Source organism: Sinohyriopsis cumingii, chromosome 18 (assembly GCF_028554795.1).
Source record: "Sinohyriopsis cumingii isolate HCF-2022 chromosome 18, ASM2855479v2, whole genome shotgun sequence".
Lineage (NCBI taxonomy): Eukaryota > Metazoa > Mollusca > Bivalvia > Unionida > Unionidae > Sinohyriopsis > Sinohyriopsis cumingii.
The window spans coordinates 101,564,069-101,577,636 of NC_142978.1; the positions used below are offsets into that span (position 1 = coordinate 101,564,069).

The 13,568-nt window shown below is 35.5% G+C and overlaps 1 protein-coding gene across 1 annotated transcript; it reads left to right on the plus strand.

Moving 5' to 3' along the window:
• The first annotated feature begins 194 nt into the window (after positions 1–194).
• On the plus strand, positions 195–12,560 carry LOC149777605 (CD2 antigen cytoplasmic tail-binding protein 2-like). The gene is made up of 4 exons (XM_089942254.1): positions 195–424; positions 4,864–4,985; positions 5,838–6,417; positions 10,741–12,560. The coding sequence occupies exons 1-4, from the start codon at positions 274–276 to the stop codon at positions 10,947–10,949; spliced, it is 1,062 nt and encodes a 353-aa protein (XP_089798380.1). The 5' UTR covers positions 195–273; the 3' UTR covers positions 10,950–12,560.
• Positions 12,561–13,568: the final 1,008 nt, after the last annotated feature.

Sequence of the window (13,568 nt, forward strand, 5' to 3'; positions counted from 1 at the left end):
TTGCATGCATATCAACGCTATTTCATTTTCAAAACGAAATTTATAATTTTTGTCATAATTTTGATTTAGAATAATCCTTTAAGTAAATAAAATTATATATACTCATTGATAAACTCTAAATTTATTAAAATTATCGAAATTTATTTTAAAATATTTAATTTCTTTTCGTTTAAATTTTATTTATATTTATCCTAGTTCAATGCGGTTTCCGCTGGATAAGTTGGGAAAGAAACGAGTTCCTTTGAAAAGACGTTAGCATACAGTCTTTGCAAAATGTCGAAAAAAAGAGTTGATTTTGCAGATGATGTAGAAAATATAACATCTGGCGAAAGTTCCAGACGTTTCAAAGAGAAGCATTCTCTTGACAGTGATGAAGAAGATGAGGGGTTGAAGTACGACATCTTGGATGAAGACGACATTGAAGGTTCCTGGAGTTTTATCTTTACTTTTTTTAAAAATTTGTTTATTTAGTCTACACTCCATTTAAGATAAATTAAAATTTTTATGTGATCCATAAATTCACAAACTTCGTTCTGATTAGCTCCGAATGCGCTGTGCAAGGCCTGTACTTAAGGTGAGGATAGTAGATAACAGGCCAAATTTAAAATTTCATCTCAGGTTAATAAATATGGTATTTTTGAGAAGGTCAAAGCATCAGAAATAACAAATTAGCAAATAAAGTTTAATCCTTTTAATGGTTATTGCTTATAGCTCGCGCAAACATATTGCCAGCAAATTAGTCCTACAATGTAAGACATAGCACATGTTGTTTTTGTTTTTGTTTTAGTACTATCGTCAAACTCGTCCTCCTCACGTCTGTCCATCACATACTTGTGGAACGAAGCCATCTTTTAATCCAAATCCTTGGGTAAACGTTGGGCAAGAGAGGTCTTGCTTCTGAGCACAAACCATGACTTCTCATGAAACTCTTTCCCCAAGAATAACTGGCATGGAATTTGCTCTCCGGAAATTCTTTTGAGACAAGCTCCTTGGCATGTATACATATTCCCTCAACACTGACTGGAATTTCTAAGTAACGATGAGTGAGCACCCATTGAGCTATCTTATCATCCATAGCTTGTCCATATGAAGTGGGTCAACCACACATAGGCAAATGTCCGTTCAAGTTCAGATCTGCAGAAAAGTCAATTTTCATCCAGGTACTTGCCGTGGATTTCAGAATCTCGAATTTTTTCGCTCTAGGTCTAATTCCCAAAAGTTTTGCTTTGTTAGCAATATCCTGCATTTGCTTTAATGTATAATGTTTATAGTGACCGCATACAGAACCGGGTGGAGCACTCTCAGGTTCAAGATATCAGACTCATCATCTAGAGCAGCTCTCTACGTAGGCGGTTCTTTTTGTGGTGCATCCTCAGAATCATTAATTCGAGGTCACTTCTGTGGACGGCCTACTGGCCTCTTTGGAGACGATTTTGGGAAGGGAAAGTCCCTCCATAAACTAGGTAGTACCTTCACACTTGTTGCATAACTTATGATAAACTTATCCATACAAAATTATTACAGTACTAACAATATTATGTTTCACAACGACAGCTATCCAGTATATAAACTTTTGAGAGTGGTGGGTATTTTATTTATACCTTATTTTTTAATAGCTTGATTCGGCTAATAAAAATATGATTGGTTGTCAGTGTAGACACTGTTACACATGAAAGCACTTCAAGCTGGTGTGACAGTTATGGCTTTGATTAGAAACCATGACCCCTGCTTTATATCATTAAACAAAACATCAGAGAGTTGGTATGGATTAGTAAAATTCATTGGCATTGTGCAACAAAACAAACCCCTTATCCCTGAGGCATTATATACCAAGGTTTAAATATAGTTATTGTTCTACAGGTAATAAACCTCTTTGTAGACGATAAATATTGATTGTGGTTGCTAAATGTTTGGTACATTGTGTGCTCTTTTAATGAAATCCAGATGGCTGCCTTTTATTTCCGAACACACCTGTCAAAGAAATCCCACAAGTTATATTATTAATAATTATCACCTAGACACCTTGAAATCTCTGACATGCATCAAAACAATCTTTGAGCAGTTGATTGTTTTGAGTTGGCAAGCTCTGCTCATTTTGAAGCTACCCTTGGCTAGGTGGAAAAAAAGAAGAGAGAACCACAACAAATAGATCACCTTTATTTTTAAGAAATACCAACATATTAATCACAATGACTCATATATTGCAACTTGCTTGTTATTTTTACCCTTCCTCAGCGTGCATACAACACTCACCCCATATGGAGCTTCTCACCCTTGGTGCTCTAAGATTAGCCATCATACATGTACCGGTATTTCTACTCTTGATACTAAAATGTTTCTGTCATAAATATCTTAAGAATTAAAAATTCAAAATCTTTTTATTTAGTTTGTATTAATCTCTTAATTACACAGAAATAAAGCTTGCTTGCATTTGTAATGTAGATTTTAATGATCAGTGATTGGCAGAGGGTTAAACTGGATTGCAAGAATACTAATATGGTGGTTCTTTTGGAAAATACACACACAGTCATGGCTCTAATGCATGTATGGCTGTGTTTTCTGGTGGATGGACATGTATCAAGTAGACAAAATAGGCAAGTAATGCCTGTTTTTCATTAATTATCCTTTCTGTGGTTTTAGAGAAAATACTCGTTTTGCTTCATGGCAGCATGTCATCATCTGAGCTAATGGTAACTTCATTATGGACATGGGGAGGTTAATAAATCTATCTTCACCTGTATGTTTTTGGACACCTAATTAAAGAATTTAATATGTATTCGGACAACAAAAAAAGTAATTATTTTGTTGCAGCCCGAAAACATACACTAAATACGGTAGTTTGATTTCCACTCCACCCCACCCTGAATGTTTTAAATATTGCACATCAGTACTAGTTTGATTTCCACTCCACCCCACCCTGGGTTTTTAAAAATCTGCTAGTACTTTTGTTTTTAATCAGTAGCAGTTTACTTACTGCTCCCAAGAATATGTTTCATGTAGCTTCTGCATTGATAATGAGAGGCAGGGCTGAGCAAATCCCGTAGCCCGATGTCCCGGATTAGTCATTTTTGAAGTCGGGCAAGTACAATTTTCCCATTCGCTAGTCCGGGACAAGTGCTTTTTAAAAAAGTCGTGCTAGTCCTTTTTTTCATGTTTTAATCACTATATCTACCTTTTTTTGGCCAATCATGTCCTCTGGGTGTACTGAATTCTACTCCTCTTCGTGTATACATTTACATTCTGTTACCGCTTGACTGCATATTGGGCTAAGCAACCAAATTATGGGCAAATCAAAACACGTAAAATAAAGAAAGCCAGTATGATCAATTAGCAGTGTTGTAACGGTTTTGTTGCAATGAATTTACTCAATCTAGATCATAACCAGTGTCTCACTATGATTTTAATCCAGCAAGTCAGTGTAATTAAATTAATGAAAGGTACTTTACCGACATCAGTGTTGGATTCCTTTATAATTAATTATACAGATGATTAACTTCCACGTGCGATAATGTGTTTGAAGCGAAACAATTACGCTAATTAATGAGCTGTTTCAGTTCGTATTTAAAAGAGAAAATTGATGTTATGATCACTTTAGAAGTAGTTGTCAAGCAAGCTGATAGTTACTCTGCAGATAAAATGAGTTTGCTAAATTATTTTTGCAAGGAAGGTAATAATGGCGGTTCGGAGAAGGTAAATTTGTTTGAAAATGGAGGAATAAAATGCAAGACGGATACTGAGTGTGCTTGTTATCCCTGTCTTGAATATATGATTCGGAAGGTGGCAGACATATACATGGACGTATTTTCAAATCCATTAGCTAAAACATATATACATGAACCTGAAGAAACCAAATGTATAACAACCAATGTTTCTAAAAATTAAATTCTTTTATTATGTTGTATATTATTTCGTTTTTTTTTTTTAATATATGGATTCAGTACATAACGTCTCATCAAATCTTGGCAATTGATTACCATTTTGGGACCAGTGAAAAGTAAGGCGGGACTAGTGAAGAGAAAGGTCGGACTAGTGAATTTTCTGAAACCACTTGTCCTGGACTAGTGGTTTTAAAAAAAAATTGCTCAGCCCTGAGAGGGTAGGTTGGTGGGTTTTATGATTTTGAAAATCCACTAATCTTTTCTGGCATAGAAAATTCGCAGAAAGATACAACCAAGCTAACATCATACTTCTTTATTAAACAGGGATATAGAGATGGGATAAATTAATTTTATATTGGTCTATGAATACAGAACAGCGATGATGATCATTCATAGTACATGGATATATATAAAAATATAGTGAAGCATATGTGACACATTATCATTTAGGTTTCAGTTTCCTGATTTTTTTGTAAGGCCCCCCAACATTGTGTTTCCTGTTCCACCAGTTTAAAAATTATGGTAGGCAGTCATTTTTTCTTTCTTTTTTTTTCTTTAACATTATATATATTTAATTCATTGGGGGTATTTTTTTTATACAATGGGGGGGAAGGTGCTCAGGTCAGCAGTGAGAAACAGGGAAAGTCAGATGACTGGAAACACATTAGATTTTTTTTTTTGCCTTGAAGCAAATGCGTCTAGCTTTAGAGTTACTATTAAACCCTAGAAACTGCATATACTTGTTTACCTATTTTTGAGATAAACAAAGAAACGTATGGAGAGAGTTAAGTTTCATAAGAAAGGTATGCCCCTTCAAGCTTTTGAAGCTATTGAACACATTTTTTCTTGAAAAACAGGTCTCGGGGGGGGGGGGGGGGCTGTATGGAACATGATTAGGTAGGCATCTTTGCAGATGCTCTAGTTGACATTTTATGTTATTTAAAGTCAGAATAATTGTCACCATTGAATCTATGTTTCACTTCAGGGCAAGAGGAAGCTACCATTGACTATGACCAAGGAATCAGGATTACTCCATTCAACATGAGGGAGGAAATGGAAGAAGGTCATTTTGACAAAGATGGAACATTTATCTTTGAAAAAGACAAAGTAAATATATGTACATATACATATTGGTTCTTTCAGTGCTTCAACTTGGAATTTTTTTTCCAGATGGTCAGTGTGAACTGCTAAACATTTTTCTTAGGGTCAGATGAAAGTTAAGGGTCAAATGGACAGAAAGTTGAACAACAAAAAAAAAGAAGTCATTTTCATAAAAAAATGTAAGTGCAATATAATGTGAGCAAAACAATGATGGTGAAGTTTTGTCTGGTATATTTAAATCAAGATTCAAAACAAGTCTTTTTAAAAAATTAAGTGTGAAACTTTGTCAGAAAGGAGAATTATTAATGACTTGCAACAGTAAAACAGTGAAGCATTCCAGCTAACATTTTCTTATTAAAGTCTTAGTTTCTTAAATTAAGTCTGGCTAGGAGGTTATTTTCCAGGTAGCCCTCCATAAAACCATCTGATTTTGACATTTGTCAGACCTTGACAGGAGATCTTAAGATTTGAAGGCTATGATGAACAGAGAACCGAAAAACTTGCGTAAGACAAATGCCTTGTCACGGGTGCGTGGGCAATTCTACTTGTGTTTGAAAGACACCTTGAGAACATTAGAAATTCACTGTGCCATTGCACGTTTGTTACTAAATGAAGTCTTGCACCGTCACATTAATCATCAGGGATTGATGGGATTTCTTCTAAAGTGACACATTCGCAAGTTTCTTTCAGTGTTCGAACTTGTTAGAAAAATGTCTTTGACTAAATTTGTGTGAATAATTGAGCAGATTCCCTGTTTATATGCCATATCACTTTTTTGAAATATTTCCAAGGTGTACTTTTGGTAGAAAAGGCCATAGGTTTTCCAATGCCATCTTAGTTTTTAAAGTCTTTTGGCAGGGGGAGATTCGAGATGGCTGGCTGGACAACATCGATTGGATCCAAATAAAGGAGGTCGATAAAAACAGCCTCGGTGGAGAAAATGAAGACTCGGATGATGATACTTCCAATATAGATACCATCGCCACTTACAAGCAAATGTTGGAACTAATCCAACCTGGGGAGACAGTCACAAAAGCATTGCGAAGGTTTGGAGGAAACCAAAGGAAACAAGTATCCAGTATGGATAAATGGAAGGCAAAGAAACAGAAAGTTGAAGAAACTCCTGAAGAGATTCAAAACAAAGAAAACTTTATGAAATTAACTGGTCTTGCTGATGAAATTTTGAGCACTGGAAATATGGATATTTATCAAATGACATATGAAAAAATAAGTTTTGAGGTGAAGAAATCAGAGGAGAATTCCACAAAAAGCAGAACTGTAATTCCTCAAGGAACACAGGACGACGATGCTTTAGATATGTTTGCAGATAATTTTGATGCACGTGAGGCAGAAAAATTATCTTCAGCAGAGAAGAAGGTTGAAACAGACAAAGATACAAATGAACATGGCGCAGATGGAGATAAACCAGATAGTCAGAGTAGGTTTAATATACAACCTTTTCAGAAGTTAATGATTTTGAACATATTAAGTAAACATACTCGTACACTTTGCTTTTCAACTAACTCAAACCACATGATCCCGAAATTTAAAAACAAAATTACCACCTACAGTACAGATCACAAATATTTTCTAAACCCCACATGTCGCAGTGGGGGACTTACCCCCCATTATTTTTGTTCCATGACAGTGATACATACCCACAAATAACTGGTGTACTGATGGCATCTCCACTATCAAATACCATTTCATCAATAGGTGTTCTTTATTTCGACCATATATACAGACAATAAAAAGTAAATTTCAATAGTATTGTATATTCAGTACATTTAGGAAATGTTGATTGCCATCTTTTGCACTAAGTTAATGCTTTTACTCTATTCAAATAAGTTGGAACAAACTTATGCACTGACTTAACGAGAAGCACACCTTGTTGAGCTTCTCTTGAACAGTATAAAAATATCATACTATTTTAACATGAAAAGTAATCCTCAGATTTAAATTCCAGATGAAGCTGCATGTTTGAATACACAAACAACAAAACAGAAAACACTGGATTTACACTTAAATGCGAAATTGTTCAAAAGAAGCTCAACAGGGTCTCACCAAGTCAGTGCACAAGTTTGTTCCAATTGTTTTTAATAAAGTAGAGTGTAAACTTAATGCAAAAGATATCGATCAGCCTTTTCTAAATGAAAAATGTTCAATATTATTAATACAATTTGTGAGGCATTGTGACTGTGCTAATATTGTCTGAAATTTGATGTGGCATTATATTTATTACATTATCATCATTAGAACTAGGAAATGTTGATAATCAGCTAATGATGTAGATAAATAGGCGCCTCTCTCTCTTGGTCTCTGTCTGTAAACCTCTAAATAGTATGCTTGCAGGGGCTATACACAGAAAACCACACCCATTTGATAAAGACCATGTCCACTCTGCAGTGGTCATCCATAATGACTCAAGAAAGCATGGTGTGTAGAGCAGTTCTCTGTGAGTAGCCATGGCATTTCCATTAAGAAGCATGGAGAGGTGGGTTTTTTCTTAATCCTCTCCCCCACCACCACAGTGTGTGGGGTTCGGAAAATGTGTTTGAGCTGTACTGTACAAAATGGGTCCACATTTGCATATACCTGGAAAATGCCAAGTGCTGCAGTTAAAAATGCTAGTAAAATTTACCCAAACATTTTTTAATTAAAGACACCTGGACATTTGAATGAAAATCCCTTTTTATTATGATCAGTGTTCTTCCGCCTTTTACAAATTTAGTTTATGCATAATAACTTAAGCTGTCCATTATCCACAGTTACTAAATTTGATGGATGACTTGCACATTGGTAATGAAGAACCTGTCAGTTTTGAGCTCAAAAGCTCAATGATCGAAGAAAAGTGTTTCTGTATAATAACTTGATTTCACCATCATCAGCAGTTACTGTACAATAAATTCAGTTCTCCGTGATCTACAGCTACCAGATTTGTGAATAGCTGTGCTTGATGTAAGGAAGAATCCTCTCAACTTTGGACTGCAAAGGTTGAACATCAAGGTTACTGTGACTAAAACAAGTATTTTTAAAACTCTTTTCTGCAAAAAAAGTTTTCGTTTGTATGATAGAGCTCAACCAGACTTTATGGATAGCTTGCATTTGGGATAAAGAAGAAAGCTATTGACTTTTGGGGTTCAGAGGTCAAGGTCACTGACAAAGAAAAATAATAAAATGGTTTCTGCACAGAACATTCGTTTTATGTCACCTATCTGGACCAAACTTTGTACTTTAAGGTAAAGAAGAGGTCTGTTAATTTCAGTTTCAAGGACAAAGACCGCTTTGGCGGCCTAAGTGGTTAGAGCATCCACCTCAGATGTGGGAGGTCACGGGTTCAAACCCCAGCTGAGTCATCCAAAAGACTTGTACAAATAGTACTAGCATCTGCCTTGTTCAATGCTCAGCATTAAGAGGTTAGTGTTAGGACTGGTCTGTCTGGTTTCAGGATAAAGTAACTGGGTGGGACATGATGCAACATATCTGGCATGATGCCCCAGTGTTAGACATTACTATAATCTGCCACACTGCAGACATCTTAAAGCTATGTTAAAAATCCATATCAAACACACACAAAAGTGCAAAGGTTGAGGTCACTGGAAAAAGAAAATCATTAATACAAAAATTCCACTTATTTACATAGAGGACAATTAAACAGGATGGGCATATATGTTGTTCACTGCACTCTTGTTTAGAGAAGAATAAAACATGTATGTCAGCATTTACTTCCAGTTTGACAGACACATTTAAATTGTTTTGTGCTACTGGTCATTGAACAGAAGAGCTTGTGGGATGGTGTTTTGTCCATTGTCCATCCAATGGCACAAATTTGTTATTGCTACTTCTTCTAAACTACTTGGAGGATTGGCATGAAACATTACAAACACAATCATCCTATGGTCTGGTTGGTCCTAAATGAGAATGATTCTGCTTGGACATCCAGTATGGCCAGCAGTGTCAATCATGAAAATCTAGTTATTGCTATTCATCCTGAAAGGATGGTCATATCTACATGGTGTTTTCACTAAAAGACTTCTTATGAAATCTAGTTGGTCCTAGATGAAAATGGTGATGATCTTACGTCCAGTATGGCTACTTCTGTATAACAGACATCCTTGGTATTCCTCAATAGGTGGTTATATCAGCATGGGGTTTTCACTAAAAGACTTTTTAGTTGGTCCTAATTGAAAATGGTGCTAATCTGATTTCCAATATGGCCACCACTGTGGCCAATCTTAAAAGCTTGTTATTGCTTTTATTAGCATGGAATTTTCACTTCAAGACTTGTGTCAAGTTGTTTATAAATGAAAATTGTACAAATCTGACCTCCAATATGGCTGCCACAGTAGTTATCCAGAAAATCATATTACTACTTCTCCAATGTCAATAGTTTTTCTTAAGAATACTTCTTATGCTGTCTAGTTGTTTCTACATGGAAATGGGGTGCATCTGTTATCCAATATGGCCACCATGGCAGTCATCTTGAAATCTTCTTACTACTCTAAAATGAAAGGTCATATCAGCATGGGGTTTTCACCAGAAGACTTCTCACAATGTCTTGTTCATCCTAAATTAAAATTGTGCTAGTCTTATGTTTGGCAAAAAAAAAATGTATTGCTTCTCTTAAATGGAAAGTCATTTCAACATGAAATTGTCATCAGCAGAGTTCTTAATGGTGACTAATGAAAATAATGTACATTGACCATCAATATGCCACCTTGGTGGCCATCTTGAAAATAGTTTTCTTTGCTACTCCCAAATGAATGGTTACATCAACATGGGGTTTTCACACTGTTCTGGTGGCCTATTGGTTAGAGCGTCTGCCTCGGATGTGGGAGGTCGCGGGTTCAAACCTTGGCCAAGTCATAACAAAGACTTATGAAAATGGTACTAGCAGCTGCCTTGCTTGGCACTCAGCATTACATTGATAGTGCTAGGACTGGTCAGCTCAGTGTCTGAATAATGTGACTAAGTGGGACATGATGCTACAAGTCTGTGGCATGATTCCCCGGTGCTAGACATCACTATAAACTATCACACTGCAGACATCGTAGCGATATGACTGAAAAATTTGTAAAGCCTCATTAAAAACCCAACTCATTGGGTTTTCACCAGTAGACTTCTTATAATACCTTATAGGTCCTAAATGAAAATGGTGTTGATTGTACATCCAATATGGCTGCCATGAAGGTTGTCTTGAAAATCTTGCTACTCCCCTTGAATGGATGGTCATATTAATGTGTTTTAATCATGTCTACTTGGTCCTAAATAACAGTGGTACCAATCTGACATCAAGTATATCCACTGCAGCAGCCAAGATGAAAATGTTGTTACCAAAGATAGTTTCAGCACTTGACAGTTAAAAGAAAGAAATTGTGTTATCTTGTATTTGTGGAAATTCTTTTCAGTCCCTTGGAGTAATTTTTGTTGGATGATACCATGAAGGATCAGTCATGACGTGGCATTCAACAGAATTCTTGTTGTAATCATATTTTAATATACCAGTAAATATTATCACATAATTAGAAAGCAATCTTAATTACAGGCTATTCTTTTTAATTGGTTAAGTTATAGTTTTATGCTTTAAAGTGGCCTCTACTTCACACCACTTCACACGACCCCAAATTTTACTTGAAAATATTCTGATCAGTGCAGTTGTATATTTAGAGTATGATTTTCAAGTCTGGATTTATTACTCTAAATGTTGAGTTAAGTTTTATGACTGAAAAATGCATGTTCTATTGACTTCATTTCTTTTCAGAAGCCACAGACACGAGGACTGACACTGTAAAGTGGGAATATAAGTGGGAAAACAATGCGGAGGCAGAAGTCCATGGTCCATATGATAGCTCACAGATGTTTGAGTGGACTGAAGATGGTTACTTTCCAGATGGTGTTTTTGTGAGAAAAGCTGGTTCAGACGGGCAGTTTTACAGTTCAAAGCGAATTGATTTTGACTTGTATATTTGATGGGATTCAGTGAATAGATTTTGGCTTGTATATTTGATGGAATTCAGTGAATAGATTTTGACTTGTATATTTGATGGAATTCAGTGGATCAGAACTTTTGTATGTTATAGCCATGTCTGCTGCAGCAGTCGCTTGTATAGGCAGCATCTTTTTCATAAAAGACGGGTACATTGAGTTGACAGACAACATAACTTTGTACAGCTTTACCTGTACAAAAAGGCCACTTGGTCATAAAGAGCAGTTTCTACAAGACTCTGTTGTTGTCTTCCATGGACCACTTTATCTCAGACATCATTGGAGTGGGGGGGAAAATAATTGTAGTACATTCTTTAAACTGACATTTGCATGCACATTTGCCTCATTTGGTCCTATGGTTTTCAGTTTGTTGTTTACTAATAAAGCAGAACAGTACAACTAAAAGATTGGATACAAAGAGCCATTTGACCTATTGACCCTTGCTTAAAGTTCAAGCCATCCAAAAAGTTTGGTAACTGCTAATGGTGAAGTCTTGTTATTATGCAGAAACTTGTATTTCTTTCATTCAGTGAGCTTAAAATTTGATTTTGACTCCAAAATCATTAGGCTTCTTCTTTACCCTAAGTCAGAGGTGGGCAAACTTTCCAGTGCAAGTGCCACATACACAAATTTACACCTTGTCGTGGGCTGCATAGTTCATTAAGTAAAATAATTAATATTTGAAATCTCAAAAACAAACGGTTTTTCTAAATAACATCATAATTAATTTTCAGTTGTTAATATGTTGATAATATTTGAAAACTTAAACTTCAAAAGAAGCACATTTAGTTTGCCCACTCCTGCCCTAAATGCAGGCCATTTGCAGAGTTGTTCCAGGTCTGTGATGTAGATCTAATATTTGTGTGGGAACCATTTTTCTTCTTCCAGTCACAGTGAGCTTGGTCTTTGTCCCAGAAATAATGAGTTTTCCATGTGTAATCCATCCACAATGATGACAGATGGATGGATGAGTGCATTAAAATAATACCATCTTGTGGTAGGCATCTAAAACAACAATGTACTAACCCTATTTCTCAAAGCTTTAACTGGGTGGGAGAAAAGAATAACTGAAGCCAAGAATTGGGTGAAACAAGGTGTCTCGTCATGTGCACTCTCTTATGATCATAATGTATACACTCTATTGGCCTGCAAGATAATTACAAACAGAATCTTAACATCAACAATGACTATATCGTTGCAACTGCCACAGGAAAAGTGACAGCAGCCTTATGAAAGCAAAATTAAGGACTATAATTATGAAGCACGCCTGTACATAATGTATTTCTAATTTGTTACTACAGAAGCTGCACTGAGTGAAATTTACATGACTCATTGTGGATTAATTTTAATGGAGTATTTTTTTTACATCACTACAAAATGTGTCCAATGTAACAAGGTCAGCGAAGCAGAAAATGTTGATATCTTTGCAATACACATGCAGTAACAAATTAACTGTATGTTTTCGGTCTATTAAAGAAGAAAGTAAATGAGAACAGTACAATACAATTTGTTTTTCTATCTATATTTATACCAAGAATATTAAAAAGCATATGGACGGACAAAAATGTAATGTAATAAAGGACACTTATAACTCCAGTAATCTTGGGGAAATTGTTAACAAACATTCATAAAAATAATGGAATAAACATTTGGAACATTCAGACTCGATTAGTAACAGGCTGTATCTCACAAGTTTATTATAAACAGGTTTAACTACTCACATGAAATGTACATATTGTTACCTAAAGAAATCCAATAGTCAGACTTGCTTTAATGGTAACCTTTATTTAATGGTCACCTAGTCTCAATGCCCATTCCCATCTCCCCTCCTTTGGAATCGTGCAGTTAAACAGCCATCTGCATTCCGTGGCCAACAGCAAGATTTCTGCTTACCAAACAGTGGAGTCTTACTTCTTTAAGCACTTAAGCAGTTGCTTGGGTGAATTGGTTATGCAAATAAGGCCCTTTTTTATATATAAAAAAGGCATTATGTTAAGACATGTCATGTGAGTCAACATGCCTGGTTCATACTCATTTTATTAAAGTCAAATCTGTCAGTGCAACTGCAACCTGGCTAACCTCTCCATAGTACGTTTTAGAATTTTAACAAAGTCACAGTTTAGTTTACAATTTTTTGGTTGGGGTTAAAGAGATAATTATTCTATCAGTTCCCCAATCACCACCTTTTTTGGGGAGGGGGGATATATTACAAAAGAAAACAGAACTAATTTTACTCTGAATTTGCCTAAATTTGCCAAATTTTTACTTAACATTTTCTATCAGTGTTTCTACATAATAATAGTTTGAGGGTTAAGATCTTTCTATGTATTATGTATAAAGTGAAAATCAAATTCAGGCTTTCAAACACTGCTCATTCTGTATGACAGGTGGATTGTAGTTATAGAAAGTAAAATAAAAAGAATAAAGTATTAAACTATAGTACAAGTCACATGGGTCATGTAGGCATTCAACACCGACTATTTCAGTAATGGGTGCTGTTTTAGAATTTGATTCTACATACCTTTAAGTGGCAAGTATTCACTTCATTTGGATTAATATACATCCATATTCCTTTGGAAGGTCATTTTTTTGATGCCCCGAGAG